The sequence below is a fragment of the Limulus polyphemus genome, unplaced genomic scaffold, assembly GCF_000517525.1.
Source record: "Limulus polyphemus unplaced genomic scaffold, Limulus_polyphemus-2.1.2 Scaffold1370, whole genome shotgun sequence".
NCBI classification, from domain to species: domain Eukaryota; kingdom Metazoa; phylum Arthropoda; class Merostomata; order Xiphosura; family Limulidae; genus Limulus; species Limulus polyphemus.
The window spans coordinates 200732-218294 of NW_013666980.1; the positions used below are offsets into that span (position 1 = coordinate 200732).

A 17563-nucleotide genomic window follows, 5' to 3' on the forward strand; every position below is an offset into this window, starting at 1 on the left:
TATTTAGAATTTTTACTGATTCAAAATTCTTAGGAAAACTTAAAGTAGTCAATTTTGAGTTTATATTTAAATTCACTAATAACAAAGTCAACTAAACAACAGTCACTAAAAAGCAATATTTAACTTACCAAAGGTTCATTTGTTTTGTCGATTCTGACAATTTTAACACTATCTTCGGTGTACTGAGAAGCAAGATCCAGCAACTCTTCATCAGGAGTCACTTCTGGAAGAGACTGGTTCTCAGCAACCTTGTCGTGGGCAAACATTAACCCCTCAAATTCATATTTACTAAGTATGTCATGTAGTTCAGCAGCCTCGTGCAAAGAGCACTCTTGTAAGAAGTTTATAACCTAAACAAGACATATATAATCTTGTATTAAGCAATTTACAAGATACTACATGCTTTTCTCTATAGTGTCCAAGGAAACAAAACCATGTATAGGTTGAAATAAAATATAAAACAAATTAACACTGATCACAATCTATGGTATGAATCCATATTGGTACATTGTAGGTTTTTAAATTCACTCCGATGAACCCTAATTTTGCAGTATTTCAAATGAAAACATAATCTGCTTGAAACAAGTCTTGATCATATATTTAAAATGTGAATAACAATGCTTTGTCACAGGAATTCCTAAAATGTACATTGCCACAAAAAATACAACATAAAACATTTTTATTCTGTCAAAATACACTTCTAATACATTATTAAAATTAATAATTGACCACTGCTAAAATAATTCTTGTAATTTTAAGCCTTTAATATTTTTTTTTCTAATTCAGAGTATAAATAACAATTTACTCATCATCAGTTTTATTATTTTTATTTACTGTTCTTTAAGTAACTGAATACAAATCCTAAGAGTTTAGTGTTGGGATAATCTAAAAGTTTACTTAGCAACTGCATAATTACTTGATAGTATACCAAGTAGTCACCGAGTAAGATTTCAATGTTGTGTAGAATTTTTTTAAGTAGGATCCTCCTCATCATTTTTGTTTTATTTTTATGATACTTTTAGGTAAACTTTTTACAGTCCATTACTTAAAAAAATTAATTGAACATAAATATCATGCTTAATTCATTTTAACCTTTACATTACTAATTATGCTTTTTCTTAGAAGATTTACTGTAACAGTATTTTTCCTGCAAATTTACATCTGTAAGCTTTACAAAGAGACCTAACTTAAGTTTCACACTCAACCTACATGCTAATATTCTAATTCAGAAGCCTTTTACGTGTCAGTTATAAAAGCTAAAAACTGTGTCATCAGAATCAATTTTTTTTAATGAAATGTATTGCATTTTATTATTTTACAAAACAAATCTGTTAACTGTCCAAAATCTAAAAACTGACACTTGTTCATTATTTTGAAAAACCTGGTTTATCATATTTCAATAAGCTGGAAATTATAACATTAATTTTGTATTTATTACATAGATTAAAATAAAACAAGCACTTTATAAAAGAAGAACAAACTCCAGAGTGAAATTAGACATAAATATCAAATTATCATATACCTAATATAGCAGTAAGTTCAACTAGCATTAGATCTAAATAATGCTGACCATCAGATTGTGCATAAATGTATACAATTTGTCTTTGAACACATCCATCTGTATATCTACCAAATACCCTCGACCTCTGAACCGTTCCTGTATCAGTTACTATAAATTAATAGCAAAAGTGGAGTATATCTACACAACTACATTGAAAAAACTCACTTTGTGCATGTGTATTTGTGTGTACAACTTGGAATGACACACTTGTAAAACAAACTTTAAGAGGTCTGATAACACCAGAACTGCAATTTTTCTCTTATAAACCAAAATAAAAACATAGTGAAAAAAAGCAAAAATTAACCTCAAATGTGAACACAAATCAAAAGAATAAATTACCAAGTTAGTATGGAAAAAATACTAAAATATCACTTAACAAAACACACTACAAGTTTGGATGTATTAACACACATATATACATCTCAAGGTACACTGACTAACTTAAACAAACAGATGGTTCAGTTACTTTCATAAATTGAAAGCAATGTCTTTTGCAATCATTAAATATGTTGTTTGGGCTTTTAGTTGGTAATTTTTTCAATTAGAACTAGAGAATTCAGGTGATTAAATTGCTAAAACTTATATAATGCTCATATGTCAAAATAGAATATGCATTTTCATTTATGTAAGAGCGAGACAGAGAAATAACATTTTCTTCACTACAAATAAGATAAATTTTCTTTAGATTCTAAGCAATAAAACAACAATGACTTACATCTTGAGTGATGTACTGGGCCTCAGATGAGAAAGGAGTAGGTGGGGGGTTGAAGCAACAAATATCTTGAACTTTGTTATGTAATGCCAAGACCTTCTTAAACTTTTCATCATTTAATAAAACTTCAATGCAAGGCAAGTCAAAGGTCTCAATGCCACTATTCTGTAAGTATGTTTGAAGTCTATTAAATGATGATAGCAACTCCTGGTGATCTGGAATAAAATTTAAAAATATGCATACTTAATCTACATTCCTTATTTTACTGTTTTGTTCTAACAACAACTTAACTATTTATACAACTTATAAAAATGCATAAAGACTTATGAATCCTTGCTCTCAGAACTTGTATTAAGACTAGAATACATCTATCTGAGGTAAGTTTAACATGCTTTTTTTACACAAACTACACCTATGGTATCTGAAATTTTCTTTACTTGGGTGTTAAGTCAGGAAGATCAATAATTTCCTCAAAGAGTCTGAAATTACAACCTTTTTATAACCTCTTACTTTCTTCTGTGCTTATGCTTTAAAATACAGAGGTTTGTCCATACAGTGAAAGTTTACAAATAAAGTATCTTCCAACCTGTACTATTCTTTACTCTCACAATTGTTACTGATATACTTTCCAAACAGGAAAGAGGGGGAAATTTTACAGCATATTTTTTAACAGTTTCCTATAAGTAGACTTGAGACAATACCTTTGTTCCATTCAAGTTCAACTACATAGAAACATTAGCATCATCTCAGTTGAATTTGCTGAGCATTCACTTTATTTAGATTACATTTAGCTAGATTTCAGTAATAACATTCATATCATTCGATTCTGACCAGTATAAAGTATATACACATAACACAGTATGTGTTTCAAACTGAACATCACATCTTAACAAAATGAATCGCTCATATTACAGTTAGAACATCATTTTCTCCATGATAACTTTCAAATTTTAATAAATATGTAAATGTACAACATGTAAATATGGTTACAATGTTCTATAAAATGTTACCACAGATTTGTTAAGGTTGTACTAACCAGTCTACACTGTTTATTGTAAGTTACACCATTAATGAAAATTCGTCTTTCCAGTAGTTTACTCATTTTTATACACTTACATTGTCTGTTTAACATTAACTTTTGATTAGAGCAAAACTAAGAGTCAACTTGGCATTTGGTATAGCTAATTAAGTATAATTTTCTTATGATTCTACTTATAAAGATTAGAATACATTGTTTCATTTATTAGGCACCCTTGCTCTTAATGATATTTCTGACCATCTTACTATAATGGACGTAGCACGTATTTCAGTATCTATGTATATAACCAAAACTCCTGCACCATCTATTGAATGGCACCACAAACAAAAATCCATAAAAAATTTCACTTTGGTTATTAAATATTCGGACAATTAGAAAAATAACAGTGGTATGTGCAACAATCATTTCTTTATAACAGAACACTATTTTAAATACAAGTACTCTCCTCACAACAAGAACATGACTTTCACTAGGACTGTATGTGACGGTTTGATTATATCTTTATTGATTTAATTTTTAAATGTAGTACTGAGAAACTTTTTTTTTCAATAAACAGTACCACTTTTAATATATAAAAACATTACAGTTGATATAATCAAAAATTATGAAAATTTTGAGTTCTGTAGGTTGAATCATTTTGATGCAATGAGTCGTGTATGACTAAAGAACACAACCACAACACTTTTATCACACAGTACTTCCCAGAAACAAATCCTTTTTTAGAAAATGTTCACTTTTTTTTAACCAACCCTAACTTTGAACTCATAGACTAGAGGGAAGGCAACTGGTTAATATCACCCACATTCAACTCTAGGACTGCTCTTGTCTGATCATCTGATCAAATAGTAGGATTTATCTGTCACTTTTATGATGCACCAACAACCGTGCACTCGTGTGTCAAACTTATGTCTATATCTACTCAAAACAGAAAACTGTGAATACAAGTACAATTTTTTCATTATTAGGATTTTCTTCAAGCTGAAAATCCTATACTTTCACTGTAAATCATTACCTATTATACCATTTTTATATGGTCGATGCTGAATTGTTCTAAATTAAAGATAATACCTATACAAAAAAATTTTTTAAGAGTTTCTCATTGAAAATACTCGGGAGTGAAATGCCTTTTAATCTCTCACACCGTGTCCTGAATAATACATTTGTAATATACTTTTAAGCCTGTTTAGTTATTGGAAAAAGCTATAACTGACCATGTGATTAGTCCAGGGATGTGGTGAAATTTCTTCACAGTTATTGTGTAAAGGACTGGTTACAAATTATCCAACACGAAAATCAAGTTTCATTAAAAATCTTGTTTTATACTCGTATACATATGGCCATTCCAGTTGTTTTTTTTAATTTGTAAAACATTGGTAAGTCTTCCATATAAACAAACACACATATACCAAAACACACATAAACACATTTTGTATCATGATCTACTACATCACAAATGTATTTTTTTTAATCACATCTACAGTGATCCTGTTGCCATATTTTTTGGGTACAGAATCATTTTAACCAACCACAATGATTTTTTAAGACCTAACCAAATGTTTCTGTTACAAGTTTAGTGCTGTCAGTGATATTATTTTTATAGGATACACGAGAAAGATCTGGTGAAATAAAATGAGTGAAGCCATTGCTTCAAAGAGGCTAATAGAGGTTTTCAATAAATCTTGATAACATGCCAATTGGCTCAAGTTTCCATTTCTACTCACTTTATGACTACAATTTACTTAAATGCAAAAACTGATTTCAGTAAACTTAAAAATTACATTTGAATCTCTCAAACAGACATACACACATTATTTTATAGACTGGTTCTCTCACTAGCCTGTAAATGATGTGGATGTACTTTAATTTTCTTTTAAAACAACTTGTTTACTTATCTCTTCCCCTGTTCTGCCTTAATTCAAGCTGACCCTATTTCTCTGAAGTGCTGCAGACCCTCTGCCAATAAATCACAGGACAGAAGATAGAAAAGGAATTTACTCTCAGTCAAGGGGTCACTAGAAAATGTCAGTGCCTGTAACTTAATGCTTAAACCAATTTTAACTTCCTCCCTCCCTTCCAAGCCACATGCTGCTGAAGTGAACCAAATTGTTTGTATTTTAATCTGTACTTTTACCAAGGTTAACATGATGCACATTTTTAGAATAGTTTACTGATTTTTTTTCGTGTGTTTACACTTTAGTTAATGTGAATTTATGTAATACAAATGAGAAGATCTGCATGTTTCAATTATTATTTAAACTTTTCAGATGGCTTAGCTTGAGAAACATTAGTATCATGTAAAAATTCTGATATAATACTTAGAAGTATGTACTGAAACTTAGTGAAACTGGACACCAGCATGCCCAAATTAATTTATAACTCAAGTAATATTTGATTTAATAAAAAAAAGTATTTCTAATACATATAATTTGAAGCTGGCTAACAACTTGACACATAAAGGATGAAGCAAAAGCTGATGCCTTTAAATATAAGTCAAAATTACAATCTCATTCCACATCTGATTGCAAGAAAACAATTTCAACATTGATGACTTGCATGATGAGAATCATGTAATAACTTCTAATGTTATAATAACAATCTTAATTATGAGTGACAGGTAAGCTACAAACAGCTTCTACGACCACTCCATTTAAGATCTTTATTGGGTGCCCTCGGTATTCCAGCCCATAATCTAAACCACATCCATCACTAACTTATCTTTTGTTGTTAATCTTCCTTCTCCATAAGTCTTCACTTTATGAATGAATTATGATTCAGTGGTTAGGGCAATCTGTGGATCGCGGGTTTGAATCCCTATCACCCAGCATGCTTGCCCTTTCATCCATGGGGATGTTGTAGTGTGACGGTCAATCCCACTATTTGTTGGTAAAAGAGTAGCCCAAGAGTTGCCAGCTAGTCAACCACGGTTAAATTAAGGACACTTAGTGTAGACAGCCTTCAAGTAGCTTTGTGCAAACTTCAAAAACAAACATGAATGAATTCTAGCATACACTCTACTACACTACTTTCAAAGTGTATGAAGGAGTGACCCTACCACTTAAGTCCACTAAAGTTTCCACAAGATATCCTATGAAGAAGTGCCGATACCACTTAAGTCCACTAAAGTTTCTACAAGATATCCCATGAAGAAATGTCACTACCACTTAAGTCCACTAAAGTTTCCACAAGATATCCCCATGAAGAAGTGTCACTACCACTTAAGTCCACTAAAGTTTCCACAAGATATCCCCATGAAGAAGTGTCACTACCACTTAAGTCCACAAGATATCCCCATGAAGAAGTGCCGCTACCACTTAAGTCCACTAAAGTTTCCACAAGATATCCCATAAAGAAGTGCTGCTACCACTTAAGTCCACTAAAGTTTCCACAAGATATCCCCATGAAGAAGTGCCACTACCACTTATGTCCACTAAAGTTTCCACAAGATATCCCCATGAAGAAGTGCCGCTACCACTTAAGTTTCCACAAGATATCCCCATGAAGAAGTGCCACAACCACTTAAGTCCACTAAAGTTTCCACAAGATATCCCCATGAAGAAGTGCCGCTACCACTTAAGTCCACTAAAGTTTCCACAAGATATTCCCATGAAGAAGTGCTACTACCACTTAAGTCCACTAAAGTTTCCACAAGATATCCCCATGAAGAAGTGCCGCTACCACTTAAGTCCACTAAAGTTTCACGAGATATCCCCATCTGTTCAACTTATTGTTTTCTTCACCAATACTAACTATGAAGAAAGAGTATTAAAAGCTTGATATTTATATACTTTTTAATTTGGGTTATTATTTCTGGGTTAGATGCATTTTGGGGAATTGCTAACCCTCATCAGTAACTCTTGTAACTGTAACAAAGCCAAATATGAAGATCAAGCATTAATCAGCATACTGAAACAAAATATTCTTCAAGCATTTAATATCTTTTTCACTAGAAATCTGTGAAACAACAGACATTTTTTTTTCACAATATTTCTACAAAATTTCCAGTAACACAAACACTTATAAAATCATAACCACAAGAAAATTCAAAATTTTATTCCTGTAATTTAAAACAATTCATAAATGTGACCAAAGATTGTCTGATCTTTAGCGTGTTGTTTTGAGGAATAAAATATAGAAAAAAAAAACAGAAAATCATAACACACACACACACCAAAAAAAAAAGAATCTGGTTAGTGTTGATTTGCTTCAAACAATGAAGAGCATGACTTTCAATGCAGATGGAACCACACTATTATAATTTTACACTTGTGTATTTGTACTTCACACATATTTAAGTGTACCATGATGTTAAAAGACTAATCACATAGAAGAGCAAACATGTATTACTAACAGGTGGTACAGATAAATTTACAAACATTCCATCACTTGAATATTGGCACTGGCCACTTGACCAACTAACAACTATGTTGAATGACAGGATCTTTACATACCATCACTATAAAACAAACATTCAATATAAACTAATTTAAGGAGCAACAACTTGACCTTCTTATGTTACCGAGTCCTGATGTTTGGGCAAATAATCTTTACTTTCACCTTCCTCCCAACTTCCTAAACTCTCAAGTTTCACAAGTACAGAGTACTGTGGCTACATGTGGTGATTGTTCTCCAATAACAAGATGGTTTTGTGGCTTCTTATATCAAAGGTTAGAACTAAATATTACAGAGACTTGAGGTCAAACTCATAACAAATTATATTGGATTTCTTCTGGATATCTAACCTATACAATTAACACACATCCAGATTACTTATATTATCAATCTTTCTAGTGCAAAACAGTTAAAACACTTTATGATGTTAATCCAGAAATCTTTTCTTTGATTCACTATTTTGGATGTAAATCCATCCCTGGCTTGACACAAAATAACCATGTCAATTTCTTACATGTCTCTTAAAACAGCTTGAAACTTTTAGTTTCAGAAAAGGTTAAAAAAAAATAGGTTTAATATACAATGAATACAAAGCAAAGAATCTCGAAAGATGTTTCATAACAAAACAAGAGGTATTAAAAGTCTTTGTCAAGGAATGGAAGATGAAGAAACTGATAAGGAACTTATGTCTATGCAAATCAAAACCCTATTTTCATGAGGTGTAATTGATAAAAATATACTTCTAATTTCCTGAAACAATCTTATAGAAACATTACAAGTTATTCTAGTTACCAACAAGTTTCTTCAGTTCTTCAGGCTCTGCTTGATCTCCTGCTAAGTCAATAACATCTCCTATAAGACCCTTCTCTTGGTGCCCTATGGGAAGAGCACCAGTGTCACCGTCTTCCAGCTCAAAAGCAGTGTTTATTATCCCCGACCTTGGAAGTGGCTGAGGTTTACTTTCTAATGCTTGTAACTTCTTTGACCCTCTCAAAGATGACCTAAGAAACTCCTCCTCACATGCTATTCTTTCTTCCTCTTCTTTCCTTTTTCGAATATCTTCCTGTAATTAAACTCTAAACAGTCAGTACTTGAGACACACCATTATTTTGTTTATGGTTTCAGTAAAAACGTAAAGAAATATAGAATCGTAGTAATCAGAACGAGGGCCAATAAACTCTATAACTGACAAGGTACCAACAGAGTACTTTTCATAAAAAAAACTTCTAGCTAAACAAGTATAATTCCAATCACAATAAAATTTTCTTTCTTATTTGCTTACCTAAATTTACAGAACAGTTCACTTTCTTGCCAACTAATATTATGAACACAGGTTTATACACACACACACACACACATACATACATAATGATGAAAACTTGCAGTTTATAATATGTAATCACATATCCACACTGTCACTGCTTAGTAAAAGTAAAACTAAAAATTTGGCACCAGGCCAACTGTATGTATACAACTTACCTGTACATCATGTGTACAGTTTGGAGAGAGAGAGAGAGAAGAGTTTGATTGTCATAAGTTTTGTCCCTGTGGCTCTCATGATGTAACGAGAGATACTACATCTTCAGAACATTAAGAACATATGTATATATATATATACTTCAATTAGTGCTTACACTTACTCAGATTTCAACAGCATATGAGTGAGTATGAAACCTGACTCCAGATTAATTCATCTGTCTTTATGAATCTATAAAGTTAAATACAAATAATCACCATTGCTACAAATTCTTGTTCTGGAATCACACCGAAAAAAAGTCTGTTCAGATTAAGAAAATACAACACAGAAGGTTTACCTGATATTTACGTATCCTTTCGAGTCGTTCGTCTTCTACATTCTTTCCCACTGAGACTTCAGTTACACCATTCACCTGTAACCTAGAAGTCTGTGGAGATAACATCCTTCCATTAACATGAGGTTTGTACACCACACTACCAGTCTTCACACTGTCAGGATCTAATTCTACTCCATACAATGAAGACTGAACATCACCTACATTTGATAAACCACTAGAATCTTTAGAAATTGAATCCTGTTGTTTTGCTTTGACAGGGACAAAACTTGTTGTTCGAGTTGGTGGCTCTGGTGGCACACCTTTTTTAAAGTTTAACGAGTCTGTTGAAATTATCGCTGGTTTGGGTGGAGGATAACGAGGTGGTGTTTTTCGAACAGCTACAAAAGAATCTGGCACGTCTACTGCCATTTCTCGATGCGGTCCTCGCTCTATCTCCATCATGTCTTTTGTTTCCTCTGATGGCCCAGGTTTTATAGCTGCTGAAACTACAGAAACAGTAGAGGTTTTCTCTTTTCCTAATATTCTCGCTTTTTCAATAGAATTTGCATCCGTCTGAGGAATAGTAGAAGGCTGTCTTACTTCTTCAGAAGAAAATATTACTAGCTGAGGTTTTTTGTTTTCTGAAACTCCTGTTCTACTTTCTAAAATTTCTTGTTTCAATTCAAGCTCCTGATCATGTCCTTCTGGCTCCTGGTCTTGCTCTTCAAGTTCCTGCTCTGAAGACACTGGTTGGCAATGACCATTGGCACTTGGGTACTGTTCATCACCTAAAGGTTCTTCTCTGGTGATGAAGTCTCCTGGTAAATGTTTATTGTTATTAACCCTATTCTGTTTTATTCTCTCTAATGTGGCACTCTGTAGTTCAGGCACAGAGGTAACATAAATTGGATTATTTTCAATAACACCATTTAGTTCAGGACTACTGTGGGGACATTCATTCAGTTCTTGAGATAATTTGGTCATGTCAACAGGCTTGATCTTTTTGAGGGCTGATAGCCTTTCCAAACGTTCACGGGCCTGCTGCTCCACAGCAATGACAAAGGCATCTTGAACATTACTGTTCTGAGCAAGATCAAGAGCTGTAATACATTAATAAAAATGTTGTTACAACCAGTTAATAAACACATTGAAAAACTGAGAGAACAGACAAAATTAGATACAAGGGAGTTAGAAATTACAAATCAATAATACAGCATGTCTTTGTACTTGTATCTATAATATGATTAACAGAAATTCTAGTTTCATATATGAAGACAACATACCTAAACTTTTTAATTCCATCAATAAACCACCTATGTATGGGTGTTTTAAATAATATGAAAGTTTATATAAATTTTTACCTTAAAAATATATAATTTTGAAACTCGTTTTATTGTGTACCTAATTATGTAACATATGAAAAAATATTTTATTTTTACGCATTAGTTATGTATCTAGATGTATGACAATAAAATTGGCCCAAAACTGATACATTCTGGTGAATTTTAGATATTTTGAGATGCAAGCAATGGAGAAGCGAATCTCTAGTTTAAGTGATGAAAAATGCTTCTTATTTTAAAAGTTCTGATTTGATAAAGCTTTGGAATGACCACACTTAGAAAGGAAACTTTCTGTGAAATATGAAAGCCTGCTTTAGGATTACAAATTACACAACTTGTATGACGTTTGCTGTTTGTTAACTTACTAATAATTATTATTATTGCTTTGCTATGAATCAGATTAGTGGTAAACAATTCTAATTTTTGTAACTAGCTTTGATATTTCTAAATGATTTAGTTTTCAATAAGTAATTGTGCTGATCATATTTCATGAGTTGTGTAACAAACTAGGTTGGAAAAATATATTTTGATTAGGTTTAAGGTTCCAGAGAGTGAGCTGGAGGTACTGATGGCAAGAGCATCTCAAAAGTAATACACATTGTCAGTCTAGAAGCCATGAGTATTTGTAATATTTTTCAAATTTGTGTTATAAAAAGTCTATGAAAAAAATAATTTATTGTAAATAAATTCTATATTTTTGACACTTAAATTCAATATTTCATAATTTCAAACCGTGTTATTTACAACTTTAAAAATATCATAACTTTAAATAAAAGTCATATTTTTGACATTTAAATATTTCATAATCCAAAGCCATATATATTATCATCAAGTAGAGTAAAATAATATTGCATATGATACTGTAATGGGTTATAATGTTGTATATGATACTGTAATGAGTTATAATGTTGCATATGATACTGTAATGGGTTATAATGTTGCATATGATACTGTAATGGGTTATAATGTTGCATACGATACTGTAATGGGTTATAATGTTGCATATGATACTGTAATGGGTTATAATGTTGTATATGATACTGTAATTAGTTATAATGTTGCATATGATACTGTAATGGGTTATAATGTTGCATACGATACTGTAATGGGTTATAATGTTGCATATGATACTGTAATGGGTTATAATGTTGCACATGATACTGTAACGGGTTATAATGTTGCACATGATACTGTAACGGGTTATAATGTTGCACATGATACTGTAACGGGTTTTAATGTTGCATATGATATTGTAACGGGTTATAATGTTGCATATGATATTGTAACGGGTTATAATGTTGCATATGATATTGTAACGGGTTATAATGTTGCATATGATATTGTAACGGGTTATAATGTTGCATATGATATTGTAATGGGTTATAATGTTGCATATGATATTGTAATGGGTTATAATGTTGCACATGATACTGTAATGGGTTATAATGTTGCACATGATACTGTAATGGGTTTTAATGTTGCACATGATACTGTAACGGGTTTTAATGTTGCATATGATACTGTAACGGGTTTTAATGTTGCATATGATACTGTAACAGGTTATAATGCCTTATTGTGACTTAAGAAAAGTGTTGATATACTAATTGTGCATTAAATTATGTGAAGAAACAGAAAGGAAAGAATGTGTATAGAATCAATCACTTGGACTCAGGTTTTATGTAAGCACAGACAAAGTTTGAACAGGCTGGTCGATATACGTGAATATACTCTTTAACTTACATTACTAAATTTTGTGTAACATTCATTTGAATGTTTTAAAAACTGTCCCATTGCATTCCTATAAACACATTAGGCTATTTAAGTATGCCTAGTCATATCTCTGTAGCCATCAGTATAAAGTTACATATGATGTTAGTATATTTCTGTTCTAACTATTGAAACCTAAATCTAAAACTATATTAGCTATATAGCTTAATATAACATTAGATTGTATGTTCCAGCATAAAAACAGTAACACAAGACACAATATAAAGACAACACAGGGTCAGTCATTCTTTCTAGGCTGTCCCACCCATGAAACTAAACTAAACATTTAAATATTTATAAAACCTTCAGTTAAACATACTGCATCCACCACATCTAAAGTCAGCCCATTCCAAATGTCAATCACCCTGTAAGAAAATAAAACTGTCCTAATTGAAGAAGACTTCCACCCTACTAAAATTTGTGTCTCTTAGTTCTACCATTCTCACCATCAAGTGCAAAAAAAAATTAAAAATTGGGGGACACTGCACTGACAAGTGCAATCAGTTCTCTTAACAAGCTTAAACACCTCAATCAGATCCCCTCAAACTCTTCTTTTTTTTCCAAGAGAAAACAATTTCAGAGTTTTTAACTTGTCCTCTTTCCATCCCAAGTACCATTCTAGTAGAGCTTCCCTGAACCCTTCCCAATAATTCTATGTCCTTCCCAAGGTAAATGGCCCAAAACTAAACACAATACTCCAAATGTAGCCTAACTAGTGCCCTATACAATCTAAGTGTAACCTTTTTAAGAGTCGTATTTAACATCTCCATACATGCATTTTCCTTCCCTATAGCAACAGCACACTGCTTGGATGGTCTGAGACTGATCAACCAGAATGTAATTAACAGATAACATAATGTGATAGTATCACTATTAAAGGTAACTTAAACTTAACAATAAGTTAACCACAACTTAACATTAGATTTTGGGTTCAAGCCTACTTAGTGTAATGTCACTATCAAAAGTAAATTACTTCAAGAACCTACATTAGGATAACTTAAGTTGACTAAACTTCTTTTGGTTATTGCCAATTTTGTCATTTTTTAATTTATTTAAATTTTTTTTGTTAATATCAAACCAATGAAAACTACCTTTGAACAAATTTTAAACTTAATTAACCACTACTAACTACCTTGACTATATTCAGAAATTTTGGCAAGGAAATAAAAACAACAATCTTTACTCTCCAGATAATAATAATAATAATAACATTAAACCAATGCTTTACCATTGGAGCTTCATAAGGGTTAGCAGTAAAAGAATTTATATTAACACTCCCAATGAAGCTGGAATGGTGAAAGGTTAGTTGAAATAATTTTTGTTTTAAGAATTATCTGGAGAGTAAAAGTAGTTCATTTGTTTTTAATTCCTGACTTTATTATCAAAATGTCTAAATTCTTCCAGCATGCACTAGTACAAGTTCTGAAAAACAACAAAATAAATTCAGAAATACTAATGTTTTAATCTTCTATCCTTACTTTTGTTCAATGTGTTTTTATATTTTCACAAATGTCTGGGACTGAAGTAATTGTTAAACAACTAATGGAGCATGGTGAACGAGTTACAGCTGGTACAGCTAAAACAAAAACTGATTTAGGAAATAATTTCTTTAAACAAAACTTGTTAACTTATAATTTTGTAGCAAAAATTTGCAAAATGTAGGCTTAATAAGAATTAGCTTTCAATGAACTAATTTCAATGATCTTTTAATAAAATTTGCATTGATTTTCCAGAAATGTCCACTGTATAGTGATTCTGAAACCCACAGATATTTATAATATAAAGCAAAATGTGGAATATATTCATATAATCTAAAGGAGTGGTATGGAGTGTAAAAAGGTCCAAAGCCTAATTGAAAATCAAAAACTTAAAACATCAATATTTCCATAATGTTCAAAATAAAACTTTCTTTTCTGTGTATATGATTTATATTTGTCAGGAAAGTTCCTAAAATAATAAGGTAAAAAATGTTATCTACTTAGCTAACATAGAATTAAATTTTTTGGGCAAAATCTAGAAATAATGGTAACTTGCACAATGGTGCAATATGCCAATTTTAACAGAATTTTATTCTAAAGTAAGTTTAAATGCATTTATACTAGAAAACAAAATTTAAAAACTGGACCTATAAAAAAAATGAACTGCAAAAGACTTCATAAAATTTTGGAATTTTTTAAAACTGAACTCTAACTACAATGGAATATTTGTTGAAATTTTGTAATTGGGGTAGCAAGTTTTTCACCATTATTTTTATGATGTACCTTATCTTACAAGTTACAGTGTATGTGACAAGAAGGCAGGTTTTTTTTTTCTTCCAAGTGCAGATACTGTAATGAATTTCTGTAATTTTTCCAATCGGTTTTACCCCGAAGGATTTAGTTCCCATTAAAATGTTTCCGCTTGACGTATACCTGCCTTCACGAGTTCCGGTAGTTTGGTCCAATCATATTTGATTTCATTTACTTACATTAGTTTGTACTGTAGTGTGTGATAAAGCCTACAGGGCACAATAATGATTTCTCTTCGTTGTTCTAACCGTTACGTAGCCATATGTATCACCTTCAGTATACGTTAGCTCAACGTGTTTAGAAATAGATATTGATAGCACGTTTCAAAGTTCTTTTGAACGGAAACAAATCACATGAACTTTATACCAACTAACGTAATTAACATAACGTACATGATACAACTACTAATATTATCAAGAAAAGTAATACACCATTATTTACTATTATAAAAACAATGATATTTTGCAACGTGTATCAATAAATGTGTGATAAAATATCTTTGTTTTTGTAATAATAAATAGTCGTGGTTTAAATGGTATATTACTTTTATTAATTACATGACAACACATTTGCCCCTTCTTGTTGGCTTTCCGTTTGACGTATCCCATAGCATGGAGAACAAAGATGTAGGCACCTAATGCAACTTCAACGGGATTAAATTAACCGAAAAGTTAATTAAAAACAAATAGTTTAATTTGAATTTGTTAGTTAAGTTCATCTTGTTTAATTACCTGCAGGATGTATGGGCTCTAACACCTAAAGATAAAATAATTAACACAAATTTGGGCTAAGATAGTTCGAGAAGAAGCTAAAGGTTCGAACCCTTTTTGTTTTTTCTAGACTGTAAAATAATTAAATGTTTGGTCACTCTGTCTGTGAATGGTCTGTTTCAATGCTGTGAAGAAGACGATAGAAATTCAAACTTGTATATTAAAAGTCTTCAAGTGGAAAACCCGAGATATTGACAAGTTTTTATGTTTCTGAAGTTGGTTATAAACTTAAGAAACTATTTTCCTGGTGATATGAATACGTGTTTTTACTTTATTATGAGGAATGACATCAGTGAGTTAAAATGGCCATTTTCACCTTGATTTTCAGTTTTTCTTCTCCTGTCCGAAAGAAAATAAACGGAGGGGTCAACTTGGGACGCGGTGGTTACCAGACGCTTTGTGTTATAGAAATAGGCTTAAACTAGAAATGCCAGGAAAAACTCGTGGGTTCGAATCCCCGTCACCGAACATACTCGTCCTTTCAGAAGTGGGGGCATATAATGTGCGGTTGGTAGTGGATGATCTTGACCAGCTGCCTTCCCTCTAGTCTATCACTGCTAAATTAGGGACGGCCAGCGCAGATTGCTCTCGTGTAGCTTTGCGTAAAATTCAAAAGAAACCAAACGCCATGAAGACTAACACCAGTGGGAGGAAGGGGTGTAAATAACATCTGACCCCACCTCTCAAGGTCGCGTACAAACACGACAAAGAGAAGATCTGATACCAATTACAACAGTAAAACCGTATGATATGAACCCTACAATGTAAATACCTGTCGGTATTCAAACAATATAAACCCAGTTAAGTTTACTACCACAAACAGTTACCTGAATTTTAAATGCCATTGACACTGAATGGTAATTGTACATTATATTCTTGTTTATGTATTAGGAAAAATACGTCTTACTTTTTCTGTATTCAAAACCTTCAAATAATTTTTTATTGCTTGTCTTAACTTGAATTATAACGGAGTCGTTTTTAAATCTCATAATTCTTAACGAATATTGGTATTAATAAGGTGATGCTACATTCTATCCTATAATGTCAACTTTTGCACGTGATCCTTTTTACCAAAAATCCAAGTCAGTATATGGTTATAAATATGACGCTCATCATTCGCTCGTCTGCCCATTTCATTTTTCTGGATGCATGAGAAAAGGTGTTGGTACAATCTCACGCAACTTTGTTGCAACTACAAATTTTCGAGAACGACGAAAAATAATTCTGTATCAGAATCTCTTTACTTCCTCCGAGGTAGCCGGTGTCCGTATGAGGAGGTCAGCGAAACATAGTACTCAGCCCAACATTTTAGCGACAGTTTGTTTGTGGAATTTTGCACAAAGCTACATCAGGGACATCTGCGCTGGCTTTCCGTAATTTTGAAGTGATAGACTAGAGAGAAGACGGCTAGTCAACACCACCCACCGCTAACTCTAGGGCTACTCTTGTCAGCCGAATAGTAGGCTTTCAACGTCACTCTTATAACACTCCCACGGACCAAACTATAGAGCGCGAATATCCGGAACGTTATCCACTGGGCCACCTCCTCACGACAGTACGTTGTTATAAGCAAATACGAAAAGATTCAGTATGGCGCAATACTTAATAATACACACAAATCAATATGCTACCATTTTAAACAAGTAGTTCTTTATTACAAATTTTCTTAAAAAAAAACTAAAATAAGGTTTTAGAAATCCTGTACTCTTAAAAACAATGATTATGTTATTATATTGAAAAAGTTATAACTTCTGGCAAAATACTGCGTACATAACAGTTGAATTAATAATTGAATATTATAAACAGACATATACGAGAAACTGTCAAACAACATTAAAACAACATACCAGTACATCCAAACAGTGATTACGTCTAATAATTGATACCGCGTGAAATCGTTAACT

At 32.1% G+C, this 17563-nt stretch overlaps 1 protein-coding gene across 3 annotated transcripts in view; it reads right to left on the minus strand.

Annotated features, from left to right (window-relative positions):
* Positions 1-17563, minus strand: part of LOC106463298 (MAGUK p55 subfamily member 5-like) — a 109268-nt gene that overhangs the window by 18658 nt on the left and 73047 nt on the right. For all 3 annotated transcript variants that reach the window (XM_022390749.1, XM_022390750.1, XM_013923314.2), the window contains 4 exons: positions 9516-10594; positions 8494-8764; positions 2277-2488; positions 129-350 (listed from right to left, as the gene is read on the minus strand). In XM_022390749.1, coding sequence (XP_022246457.1) covers positions 129-350; positions 2277-2488; positions 8494-8764; positions 9516-10594 — 1784 coding nt within the window. The remainder of the gene's footprint in view (positions 1-128; positions 351-2276; positions 2489-8493; positions 8765-9515; positions 10595-17563) is intronic.